This window comes from Raphanus sativus, chromosome 3 (assembly GCF_000801105.2).
Source record: "Raphanus sativus cultivar WK10039 chromosome 3, ASM80110v3, whole genome shotgun sequence".
NCBI classification, from domain to species: Eukaryota; Viridiplantae; Streptophyta; class Magnoliopsida; order Brassicales; family Brassicaceae; genus Raphanus; species Raphanus sativus.
Genome location: NC_079513.1, coordinates 9840880 through 9853113, shown reverse-complemented (window position 1 = coordinate 9853113; position 12234 = coordinate 9840880). Strand labels below are relative to the sequence as shown.

The following is a 12234-nucleotide window of genomic DNA, read 5'->3' as shown; positions in this document are numbered from 1 at the left end:
CTGCGCTTCCTTACGCTTCTGCTTCCACGTACCCGCTTCCGTTTCCATGTAACATAGGATGTGAAGCAAAGCTTGAACCCGAATTTCAACAAATTTAACTTGTTTCTTTAACAAATGAACCAACATAATACATTTATTGTTTGTAACAAACACATATTATCAATGGTTGGCGTGATCTTTTTTGAAACACTTAAAATACATACTAGGTGACCGGCCCGCACCCTGTGCGGGCAATGTACAATTTCAAAATATGGACAAAATACTGGTCGGGGTTGGAAGTAACGGATTATATATCATAAGACCACCTATTTTGGAATAAAGCATTAGGCTGAGTGCATATGATGGTAGTCAATATTTTAAAAAGAGGAGATGGAACAAAGTAATTTGGGCCTCAAGAGGTTGTTATTGTGTATATGTATAATTGCAATGTTCGGAAAAAATATTTTGTTTAGGCATCAATTTTTTATTTCGAAATCGATAATTAATAGTATATATTTAGAGATGACTACATATTTTACATTATCAGTAATTAGAATTGGATGGTATATATGCTATGATGAGTTTTTTAGGTGAAAATTTTTGTATGTATGAATTTGAGGCGTAAAATGTATGTAGACACATTAAAAGAGAAGATAATAAATTTGAAAATATTATCCATAAATTGTATAAAGTATTCAGTACAATTCTCGATAAAGAAAACAACTTCAAGGAGAGACCTGAAAAAAAAAATCATTTTGTAAGAAATTGGACGGGTATTTTTGTATAATTTGAAAGATTTACAAATTTGTAAATTTTATCTTCTCCGGGCACAATATTAAATTAACATACCATGATCAAAATAGTGAGAACACTTTTTTCCGAGAATGCAAATAATATCGATCTTCGTAGTCATCACCACCCATCTGCCAATACAAAAAAAAACAATTGTAACAATTTATATATTTTTAAAAAAGATATTGGAAAAAACTGGTAACAATCACGTACCCTTCCTACGGAATATTTTGAAAAACTTGTTTGTAGACAACATTCAATGTTTTTGTCTCGGCCTTCCTTTCTTTACCAGTTATTAGGATTTTTAATCCAGATCTCGACTTAACTCTTGAAAGTGCAACGTAGAGCTGACCATGTGAGAACACTGGCCTAGGCAAAAACAAACCAACACTTTCTAGTGTTTGACCTTGACTTTTGTTGATGGTCATCGCGAAAGCCAGTGTAACGGGAAACTGTCTTCGACGCATTCTGAAGGGAAACTTTGTGTCAGGTGGACTGACATACATTCTAGGAATCCAGACTTTGTCTCCAGCAGTACTATTTCCAGTTATAATTCTACCTTCTATAACATGTGGGAGCAACTGAGTAACAATTAGCCTAGTACCATTGCATAAGCCATCTACCAAATCCAAGTTACGGAGACACATAATAGGAGCACCAACCTTCAGCTTCAAATTATGTCTAGGCATTCCTGCCACTCTAACACTGTTCAAAAACTCTGTTGGATAGGTAACATTTTCTTCTACATCAACATCGGATGGGATTATACTGTCAGAGCTAAGGTAAACCTTGTATTCACCTGAAAGCACGTGTAAATCCTTTACTCTAGAATAATGTAAAAAGTTAGTCGAACATAAGAGTAAACAGAATCAAATGTTACCTGGCAACTGCGAAAGCATGTAATCATTTATTTTATCAACTTCATCATTTGTGGGTGTGAGAATGGCTCGATGTCTATACAAATCCTTATCTTCTGAGGTTTGAAAAGCTTGTCCATAAACCTCCTTTGCAATAGTTTGAATCGGATCTTCTCCAATATTTTTGATCAACAGATCAGAAGGGATGTCAATGTCAACCTGACCGTCGTTTGGCAAATTTATTTTTCCATCTCCAACATCCAAAATCCATTTTGAGAAGGATTGAAGGTCTTTTGCTGCATCATCAGTAAGCCCAGCGAGCAATCTCATGTTTTTTGTTAGCTTCAGAACTTTGCAGTGCTCCCAAAGATATGACGAATTAAGAGCTTGCAAAACAGTCTCTACTCTACCACCTCCAGGTATGACCGGTAAAATCTGTCTGAAATCTCCACCGAAAACAACTACTTTACCTCCAAAAGGTTTGTCTTCAGAAGATCTTATAATATCACGCATAGAACGATCCAAAGTCTCGAAACAGTGTCTGCTCATCATAGACGCCTCATCCCATACAATGAGCTTTGCTGCTTTAACTAATTCTGCACGATCTGATCCTGGCTCCATTTTCTTGCAAGTAGTAAACTCGTCGGCATCTATCGGAATACCAAACCTGGAATGTGCGGTTCTACCTCCTTCCAACAATAATGCAGCAATTCCACTGGATGCGGTATTTAGAACAATCATACGTCTAGATCGGATTGCTGATGAGAGTGCTCTATATACGAAGGTTTTACCTGTGCCTCCATAACCATAAAGAAAGAACACTCCACCGCTATCATTTAAAACTGCATCCAAAATCTCGTTGTAAACCCCTCTTTGCTCATCTGTTATCATCGCCATAAGTCTTTCATTTTCCTTTAGCTGATCTTCCACAACATACTTAAGCTCATCATCTATAAGGCGATTGCCGTTGTAACAACCAAAATCATCTGGCTTTGGCATTAGGGGCCATTTCTGGAGGCTACGACCATTGCTAAGCAAATGATTTTGAATCTCGGTTAGAGCAATGTTTTTGATATGATCTATGGTCAAGTTCAACTCTGAAAATTTGAAAAATTAATTACATAAGAGAGACCTGATTTAAAACATATTTCGTTTAATAAGAAAAAATCTCACCAGGATTTCCAGTTTGTCGTCGTTTCTTGTAGAGAATATCGTCGGTTAGATACTCCCAAGTAGCTTCCCACACAACATGAGGCTGAGATAATGTTTTGGATACCAACATTCTCGAAAAAAGCTTCCTCGCATACGTGCCAGAACTATTATCACTACAATCTTTGATAGCTTCTATGTATTCCTTGTCATCATCCATCAAACCCAAAGCATAGCAAGCATCTTCGTATGTAGAATATACAACACCATCAACTGTTCTTATATCCTCGTACGATTTCGGCCCTCTTACCCAATTTAGCATTACTCTTAAGAAATATAGCTCATCTTGTGCTGGATTAATATGTGCAATCCTCCCTATCGCAAAGCCTCGTTTACGTGGTACCCATTCTCTCATACTTGCTTTCCAAACAAATTTTGTTGAAAATTCGGCATATGTCAAATCTCTTGCCTCTGGATATTTTTGATTTGCTATGAACCACGCCAGAAACATGGATTGGTTGACATATTTTTTCTTGAGGATACTCTCAATAGGTTCATCTTCATAAAAAAACACCAGCTCCTGATCAGGGAGATGAAATCCAAGTTTCTCTACAGAAGTAGTACGAAAATGTGTAGGAAAAGCAAGAACCCGCCACGATGACTCGCATGCAGTTATATATCTAATATAGAAATACGATAAACATAAATTAGAAACAACAATCGTAGACCTTAAAATGTAAAAGAAAGTAGTATTTAATTTTTAATAATGTAATAATTTAATTGTAAAAACAATGTTTTATTATTATTCTATACGATAGTATATATATTTGTCTAAGGATATACTTTAATAGATTATGCAGTTATTTTCGGTTCATGCACACATAGAAACTAAGTAATAATAATAAATATAATAATACCTGCAGTCGTAATATGTTTTGATTTCGTCGATGACGCCATCTTCATCTTCTTTATCCATTGCAGCTGAAGCATAATCAGGTCCCTTATGGATATATTTGAAAAGATACTTAACAGCACGCGTTTGGATGCACCACTCGACATTCATATGCGCGTGATATCTAAGCATGAGGTTTCTATTGTAAGGTACAACATATCCATTGTCTAATCTGATTCCATTTTTCTCAATGAACCTACCATCAATACGACGCATGTAAGCTGGAAATCCATTTGCGTCAATCGATGTCCTGATGTTCAGTCGTTTCGGAAACATCTTAGAGCATTTACCGTTAACCATACATACATTATCCTTCTTTGCTGGACCGCAAGGACCATGCATCATACAATCCCCAACGATTGCATACAGGTCTGGATCTACCGTCTTGTCAGGTATCTCAGCCGATATAATAGTGTCTATATGATCAGCTGTTGGAAATTTGGCTCCATTTTGCATGAAGACGAGAATATGAGCGTGTGGCATTCCTCTTTTCTGAAACTCAATCGTGTACATTACTGACAAAACAGAAAAGAAAACAAGAACAGACATTTTAACTGATGAAAATACTATCTAAAGTAGTTCCTTGAAAAACAAATAAAAAAACACCGGCATTAATGTTACAAATTTGTTAGGAGATTTACCTGCAGAAACTGGGCCAAATAAGGAGCCGTCCTTGTTTGTCAAAAACTCAATAAGATTATCGAGTTTCATCTTGAAAACTCTACACAAAATTTCAGGTCTGTCTTCGGTGGTAAGGTTATATTTTTTCAGATACCTTGTAACTTCAGGCCATTTTGGATTGCACGTAAAAGTGATGAAAAGATCTGGAAATCCATAGTACTTGCACAAAGCCATGGCATCGTAGTAATGCTGCTTCATATAACGTTTTCCTCCGGTGAAAGTTGCTGGGATGAAAATTCGGCTCCCTTGCTCAGCCATCTTAGCTCCGCCTTTTGCAGCTGCCTTCTGGATTGCATCATAACTAACTGACCGGAGTTTTTTCTGATTCAGCCATAAGTAACGCAGTCTACTCGATTCTATCATTGTGTAGGCGTCCACAAGGAACTGATGAAACAATCTTCCGGATCTCGTAATCGTGGGTGCTTCCCCCTTCCTCTCTAAAATGCGAAATGCAAAGTATTCACGCATAGTTACATTTTTGCGTTTTCTCCCAGCCGTGTCTTCAAAACCAATTGGAATATTTAATCGAAAACCATCCTCTCCATATGGAAACAATAGTGGATACTGCAGAGGCAAATACGCCGGATGTAATTCACTTATCCTTTGCAACTTTCCACTTGTACTCTCTAGAACAATATCTCGGGGCTCCATATTTAAAACAAAATCTCCAGGTATCAAAGCAGCAACTTCATTTGCAGTGGGCAGATTATGGGTCCGTCCATCAGATTGCCGACTTTCAATCAACCTCATCCTATAACCTGTTGATCCTTCCACGTCGAACCTATCTCTTGCAGATCTAAAAGCCTTAACATGAGGATTATACTGATCTAACATATTCTGCAGAAGAAGAACAAGTGGTTCTCTTAGTTTCTTAGCGCTAGCTCCGTCCGACCTGTCCAGTATATTAAGAATCAAAAATAAGTTCAAAAATTGTAGACAAACTTGCAAATTCCTAAAATATAGTCATAATAAGTTCAGAAAGTCTACAAAATTACCCGGCATAAGCGTCAAGTCTATTTTTTATCTCATTTAAAGTATCAATGATATACAGCTGGGAGAATTTTGGAGCTTGTCCAGGCTCGGGAACTATATCACCAATACGATGATAGTTCTCACCGGACATTCGAAAAACAAATGGTCCACGACCATTGTTAATAGAATGATCTATCTTCCCCCCAAGTGATGTGAAAGAGAACATCATATTGTAAGCTCGTATAAACTCTCGATAATGTTTACTTAATTCGTCTCCTTTGCATAACAAATACATTAACTCCATTGGAGGATTCGCGAGGCGAGGAAGCACAACTTTTCCATGTTTACAACACATTGAGAAGACAGGTTTCTTGCTACGACGGCGTTTTCCAATTCTTTCACCATACCACATGTATGCTTGACAAAACCTACAATTCCAAACTGGATCCCCTTCGTCGTAATAACCTATATAAAAAATGCTCTCATTAGGATAAAAAATAACTAATAAATTGTTATTTATTATCAAGAGATTGTACAATTTTGAAGTCATCACCGTTTTTTTGTAACCCTATAGTAATAGATGAAGTAACGGTATGATTTTCTTGTTGTGGGATATGTTGTGGTGATGGGTTTATCAAAGACTCTCCACCAGGATAGCCACTGTAAGTCTGATTGTCGTCATATTCATCTTCATTTTCAGACTCACTCTCCATTTCATATCGATTATTATAAGCTGCGTGAAAAAGTAAATCACAACATATAAAATCGAATATCATCAATGAATATAAATAAATGTCTAAGTTTATAGATGGAAAAGACTTTATACCTTCAGGATGGTCCTGTACGATGAACCTTGGTGGAGGAATGAATTCATTTGTTTTGTTTTGGTTTGGACACTGAGTAGCTGGAAAAGATTGATTTAAACATATAAACGAATGTAAGTATGTTAGAATTTCCTGAATTTGGTAAACATCTACAACATTTAAATTGCTGGAGGATCATCATATTATTAGGATTAAAACAGGGTCAGTAATACCTTCAGGATTTGAATCTGTTTCAAACAATGGTGGAAGACCAGAACTCGATGGTCCTGTAATGTTCGAACCTGGCCTTGCTGTTTTTGGAAAAGTATAAGTTTAGTCGCACTTTAGATATAGTACCATACAATATATATGCCTTCATTATTATATAAAACCCGTTGTTACCTTTCTTTTGTTTAGTTTTTGAATTCACCGATGGAGGTGATCCAATTATCTTACGTTTCCTGAAGCAAATGTTGGTACTCCCGATAATAGATTTTTGATTACCAATTGAAGCTAAAAGATAACATTTTTTATTATAAGAAACTTTCTCTCAATCAGAGTACATTATTACTATTGTCTTTACTATTAATTTAAAATAATACTACTTCAAAAATAACTTATGTTATCGGCCGTGATTAGTTACCGGTTTCTATACTCGATGGGTCCATGTTGGTTACAGAGCCACTGCCATTTGAGAGATTTAGTGAAGTTTGGGTTGAAGTACAGGAACCTGCAGACGTAAGTACAATAACCTTTGAAAATAAGAAATGCAATATCGAGAAATGTTTGCATAAGTAGCACTGGAAAAGAAAGTATTACCGATATTTGGTACAACTGATGGCTTTGTTGGCTTGAAAATCCATGTCACTGTTTAATTAACGTAGATCATGGTCAGAAATGTTTTGTTCTTTGGCAGATTAACAAAAATCAACGTCCGCAAAATCAAACCGAGAAGAGAGTAACCTCTATTTGTGGTAGTAAGGCCTATTGTTCTTTTGTTATTCAGTATTTCCTTTCTCGCTTTTCTAGCTTGCTGTGTTAATCCAGGTTTAGGCTCCGATGGCTGTGGATTAATGGGTCGAAACACTTGATTTGTAACATTATGAAAGGGGGTCTAAAAGGATTGATTGTTGTTTCTGGTGAAACGTTTGTGATGGATGACTTTTGTGTTACATTCCTCCTTGGAGTATTCTCTTTGTCATTGATACCTATGTTATCAAAGTGTGGCAGCAAAAACAATCATTATTAAAAGTGTGTCACTTAAAAATGTCTACCAAATTCTTATGAAATATATTTGTTTTAGAGAATTTTATTTTCTTTGTATAAATTTTCAATACGAATCGGTTACATATACTCAGTTATATATACACGGTTGTACGAAAATTATAATATATTCATAAAGATTTATATTTATTTTAAGGAAAACATACCAATTTTTTTAATCTTCGGTGGTTTCTTCCCACTGTCTGTTCCCAGTGGATTACTTCTCTTCATGCGTCAGACTTTTCAGATATTGCTTATGTCTTTTGTAAGAACAGGATTCTAGCTATAGAATTTTCCGAATGCAGTTAGAAAAAAGGCTTCAACAAACTTATATAGTTTGACAGAAAATGAAGACTATGGAATTCAGAAGACGACATATTTAATCAATATAATAAAGATAGATTGAAGACCATTAGGTTTTACCATCATTTGAAATATATGCAAAATCAATTGTTGCCAATTCTAAAGTTGGTATTAATTTCTTACCGTGTTTATATTCCTTGCGTAGGTGAATATGATATTTTTTCGGAAAACAGTTGATATTTCTTTTGATTGGACGAATCATCTGTTGTTAGCTGTGTACATTTATTGTAAATGATTGTTTCTGTAAGTTTACCATATATAGAACCCCATATTTTTTCACCTTAGATATAAAATTATTTTTGGGATCTAAATTGCAACTGATTGGGTTATTCTTTCGAAAATTTTTTAAAGATTAAATGTGCTATGATCTCTCCCAAAGTGGTATAGTAGTTGTTTTATAAACCAATTATATTAAAACAATTTATTATTCATTGTTAAAAAACAAAAACGCACAAGGAAAATAATGGAAAACATAATGAAATTGTTTAAAATAATGCCAATAACAAATAATTGCGTAAACGCTTGTACTTTCAAGTGCATAATGACTTCAACTTTCTTCCTTCATTTTGTATTAGCAATGATTCTTTTAATACTCACTCGTCATCCGAGTCATAATCATGAAATATGACAACATGTGGCTGCATAAATAAATAATTTTGTTAGAAAATGTAACTATACTAAAAATAGTTTATATAAGAGTAAAAACAAAACTTACATGTGGATGAAAGAGTTCGATTATTTCTGCATTGTCAACAACTGAATCAACAACATATGCTGAATTTTGTTCTTTTTGACCATTAGATTCGATTGTCAGCATAAATAGAATTTTCCTCCCAATCAATTCAGTTAGAGATTGTGGTACAAAATGTGGATTTTCCTATAAAACATAAGTATTCATTTACGATGTAAAGTATCGAAATAATATATTCTTTAATCCCCCTATTAAAAATTAAGCAAATACCTGAGGAGCCTCTTCGACCAACTGAAACGCAGGTCTTCTAATTAGCTTCTCCGCGATATTGTTGAAAAGCACAAACTTGGCTTCAACATTTGATTCATCGCTAACACGTACAACCAAGTGGTAACTAAAGATATAAAAGCTAATTAGTATATGAACTTATAACAAATTGAGAGTATACCAGTATGAAGATTTAAAACTATAAACTTACCAGTTAATACCATAATCAAAATCCTTTCCACATCTTTTGCAATTGTATTGAGGATTCTGGTGAATATTTTGATTGACTCCCTCAATACCATTTAACAGTCTATCCATTTTTCTTGTGCAAATTTTGCAGGCCGTGTAATACCATGGTTTCTCCAAATCAATGGCCTCGATTTTAGCAACAACCATAAACTTTCCAGACTATGAACCAACATTGAAAGCAAATCATATTAAAAAATTAGATGCTGAGAATTACTTTTGCCTTATACAAAAATACATTTTGTCAATTTATCAAAAGGACGAAATATTTACCGAATTTGATTCAATCATTTCAGATATGGATTTCTTCACGGTTGTCACTGCCATTTCGCTGTATACAAAAAAGCAATATGAAAATTCATGGAGTTTATAAAACTTAATAACAGAGAATAAATATAGTGGATATTATAACCTCTTTGTGCTCAATATGATCTACACAAGGGTCGAGCATATAACTAATTTCATACTTATAAGAGCATATATGAAATAAATAAGTCAAGTAAATATTTTCCTTGAGCAACAAAATATTCTTATACATATGAGACTGGCGAGGAGTAATGGTGAAGTAATTTTGAAACATTTATTATAGTTAATGGCATAAAATATATGCCTTCCTAAATTTATTTCTATCACAACCATTACTGCATTTCCTAAATTGACAGCTTAATTTAAATAAGCAAATTTATAGAACTACATAAATATATTATGGTTACTATTATTGGTCTAATTGATGTTTTACTTTCTACATTTTTTATTACTAACATATTATTTTGATGCTAACTATTGGTGCATGCCAAGAAAATCAACGACAATATCCTGTTATTAAATGACAATACAATTACCACAGCCTTTTAGCCTAGAAGGTGTAGACCCTTCTGCATGTGGCGTCCCTTCTCCTTTTTTAGCACGTACTTCTAGCATCCTTGGTAATAACAACTTGGTAACCATTTTTTTCCTTCCACGTAAACAGCATTCTTGGCACGTTCAATCACATCATGTAAGAAATAAAATTATTCTTTATAACTATCCTACAACTTCCTACATTACTTTCACAACATTCTCATTATCAATTGTTTCTAAACAATACCTTAATTAAAAAAATATACTTCCCGAGAAGAAAGACACTACTTTGAAGATGGGAGAAGATGCATCGGTAAACAATTATGACATCATATCCATCGGTGATTCTGCGTCCTCAAATGACGATCACTCCAACTCAGATCGCACCAACTACTTCAGAAACATTTCCTTGTCATATTTTGCTGCCCAACCAACCGAAATGCTGTCTAAACACTTAGAGTTCAAGGAACTATGCTTGGAGAGTGGGAACCCTGAGGCACACTATATTGAGGGCATTCTTCAATTGTTCGTAAAGGAAGACGAGCAGGCAGGCCTATATCATTTACGCCAATCATCGGATGGAGGTTATATAGACGGTACGTATCTTTATGGTTTGTCACTGCTTGCTGTAGAACGATTTCATAAAGGTCAGAAGTATTTGGATAAACTGGGATGGAAGGAAAATCGTTCAACCTCCGATCAATGCTGGGAAAGAGTCAAGAAATCTCTGACTGATATCCCGTACTTCATGAACCAAGGCTACTATATAGCTCGTGCCAACCTTGAGACACTCTGTGGTTGCCGCTCAAGGAAAAGACGTGGTCGAGTATGCAACCATGGTTACTACTATGAAAGGCTTAATCAATTTGTTGAGTTTGCTATGAGTAAAAACAACTAAAGATTCAAGTTTTCATCTGATATTATCTATAAACGCATGTAAAAGTACTTATGTTTTTACATGATTATTTATATATTTCGTTCAATTTTCTAAGTTGCTACTTTGTTTGTTTTATTTGAAGGTCGACACAATCTCCAAAATTCATATCATATTAATTGATAACAACTATTTTTCCTTTTGTACTTTGAATATAAATTTACATGCTTTTGTGCGGATTTATTGACTTTAGTCGCGATGGCAACCTAATTACTCGGGTTTCTAAAATGGAAGATAAAAATCTTTGGTAATAAATACAAAAGAAATATAATTATTTAAATTTCATACTATTACTTCTGGTCAAGTACTTCACCTTCCAAAAACAAAACGGAGACCGTAAATGGTGTTTTACATATGGTAAGATTATATATTAACTTATCACAATGAAACTACTTTATATTGATTGAATGTTAATAAATATGATTGACGTTAGCAGGCAATTTATTTGCAATCAAATCTTCTTAAAATATGATTATTAAGATCTCATGTAATAGGTAGAAAAGACATTTATTTAAACACTCAAAATATTTCAAGTACATAATATAGAGGTCAAGTTATTCACCTTCTTTGTAAACGACAAATCAATAATCTTATGTATTAGAGGAGGTGGAACCAAATATTACCGATGCTGTATCTCTAATATATACTTAGAAATCTCCAAATTTTTCTAAAATAAAACAAAATGTTACCAATTATTCAATAAATTGTACAAATTAGGTCTTAATATAGTAGCAAACTTCAAATCTGGATATTTGGTGCCCATGATTTAGCTTTTGAATCCCAAACAAAGTTACAAACACCACCGTCAAATGCAGACTTCACATTTACTACCTGAGGTATTTGTTTGTTATTCTCCATCCAATACACAAACTTGGATTTATCTTGGTCTTCGTTGATTTCGAATGAATATTGGTCTCTGTGTATAAATGTCATGATATTGTGATATCGATGTCTATGATGGAATTCAATCTCTGTATGATTCTCTACTTTTTCGTAAACCTGCAAAATATAATACCACAGGTTATTCCCTAGAAGTACTCCAAACGTAAAAGGTCATGTAAATATTTTATGTGATAAATAAAATCACTTACATAACAATACGAAGACTGTGAAGTTTGATCAAATGTGCATAGTTCCTAACAGAAATAAAGCATAAATCCTTAATTTGAAAAGTAATGTTCAGCATTAATGTTTGGATCTCGAGAGAGAGAGCAAACCTGTGTAGAAATTGACCAACTATACTTGCCCGGCTGCATGTTAAGCTAAGAAACAAGTATTGCTACGTTGATTAAGGATTTGCAATTTCTTGATTTATAGAGTTAGGTTTACACTAATGGGACCTTAGGGTTTTCAGTTTGAAGGCCCTATTGTATATTTAAGACCAGTTCAAATTTTACTTCGCATTAAAGTAATTAGTAAACATTGAAATGAATATTTTGAAGGGC

General features: G+C 34.3%; 2 protein-coding genes across 2 annotated transcripts; one reads left to right on the top strand and one right to left on the bottom strand.

The window, feature by feature from the left end:
* Positions 1-989: 989 nt before the first annotated feature.
* Positions 990-7048, bottom strand: LOC130509960 (uncharacterized). The gene is made up of 13 exons (XM_057006295.1): positions 7005-7048; positions 6829-6915; positions 6588-6646; positions 6419-6496; positions 6209-6286; positions 5936-6115; positions 5406-5847; positions 4371-5302; positions 3695-4244; positions 2802-3457; positions 1773-2725; positions 1652-1658; positions 990-1570 (listed from the first exon to the last, which is right to left on the bottom strand). Exons 1-13 carry the CDS (start codon positions 7046-7048, stop codon positions 990-992), a joined length of 4647 nt encoding a protein of 1548 aa, XP_056862275.1.
* Positions 7049-10150: 3102 nt separating this feature from the next.
* Positions 10151-10753, top strand: LOC130509959 (F-box protein At2g35280-like). Its single transcript, XM_057006294.1, has one exon. It carries the CDS (start codon positions 10151-10153, stop codon positions 10751-10753), a length of 603 nt encoding a protein of 200 aa, XP_056862274.1.
* Positions 10754-12234: the final 1481 nt, after the last annotated feature.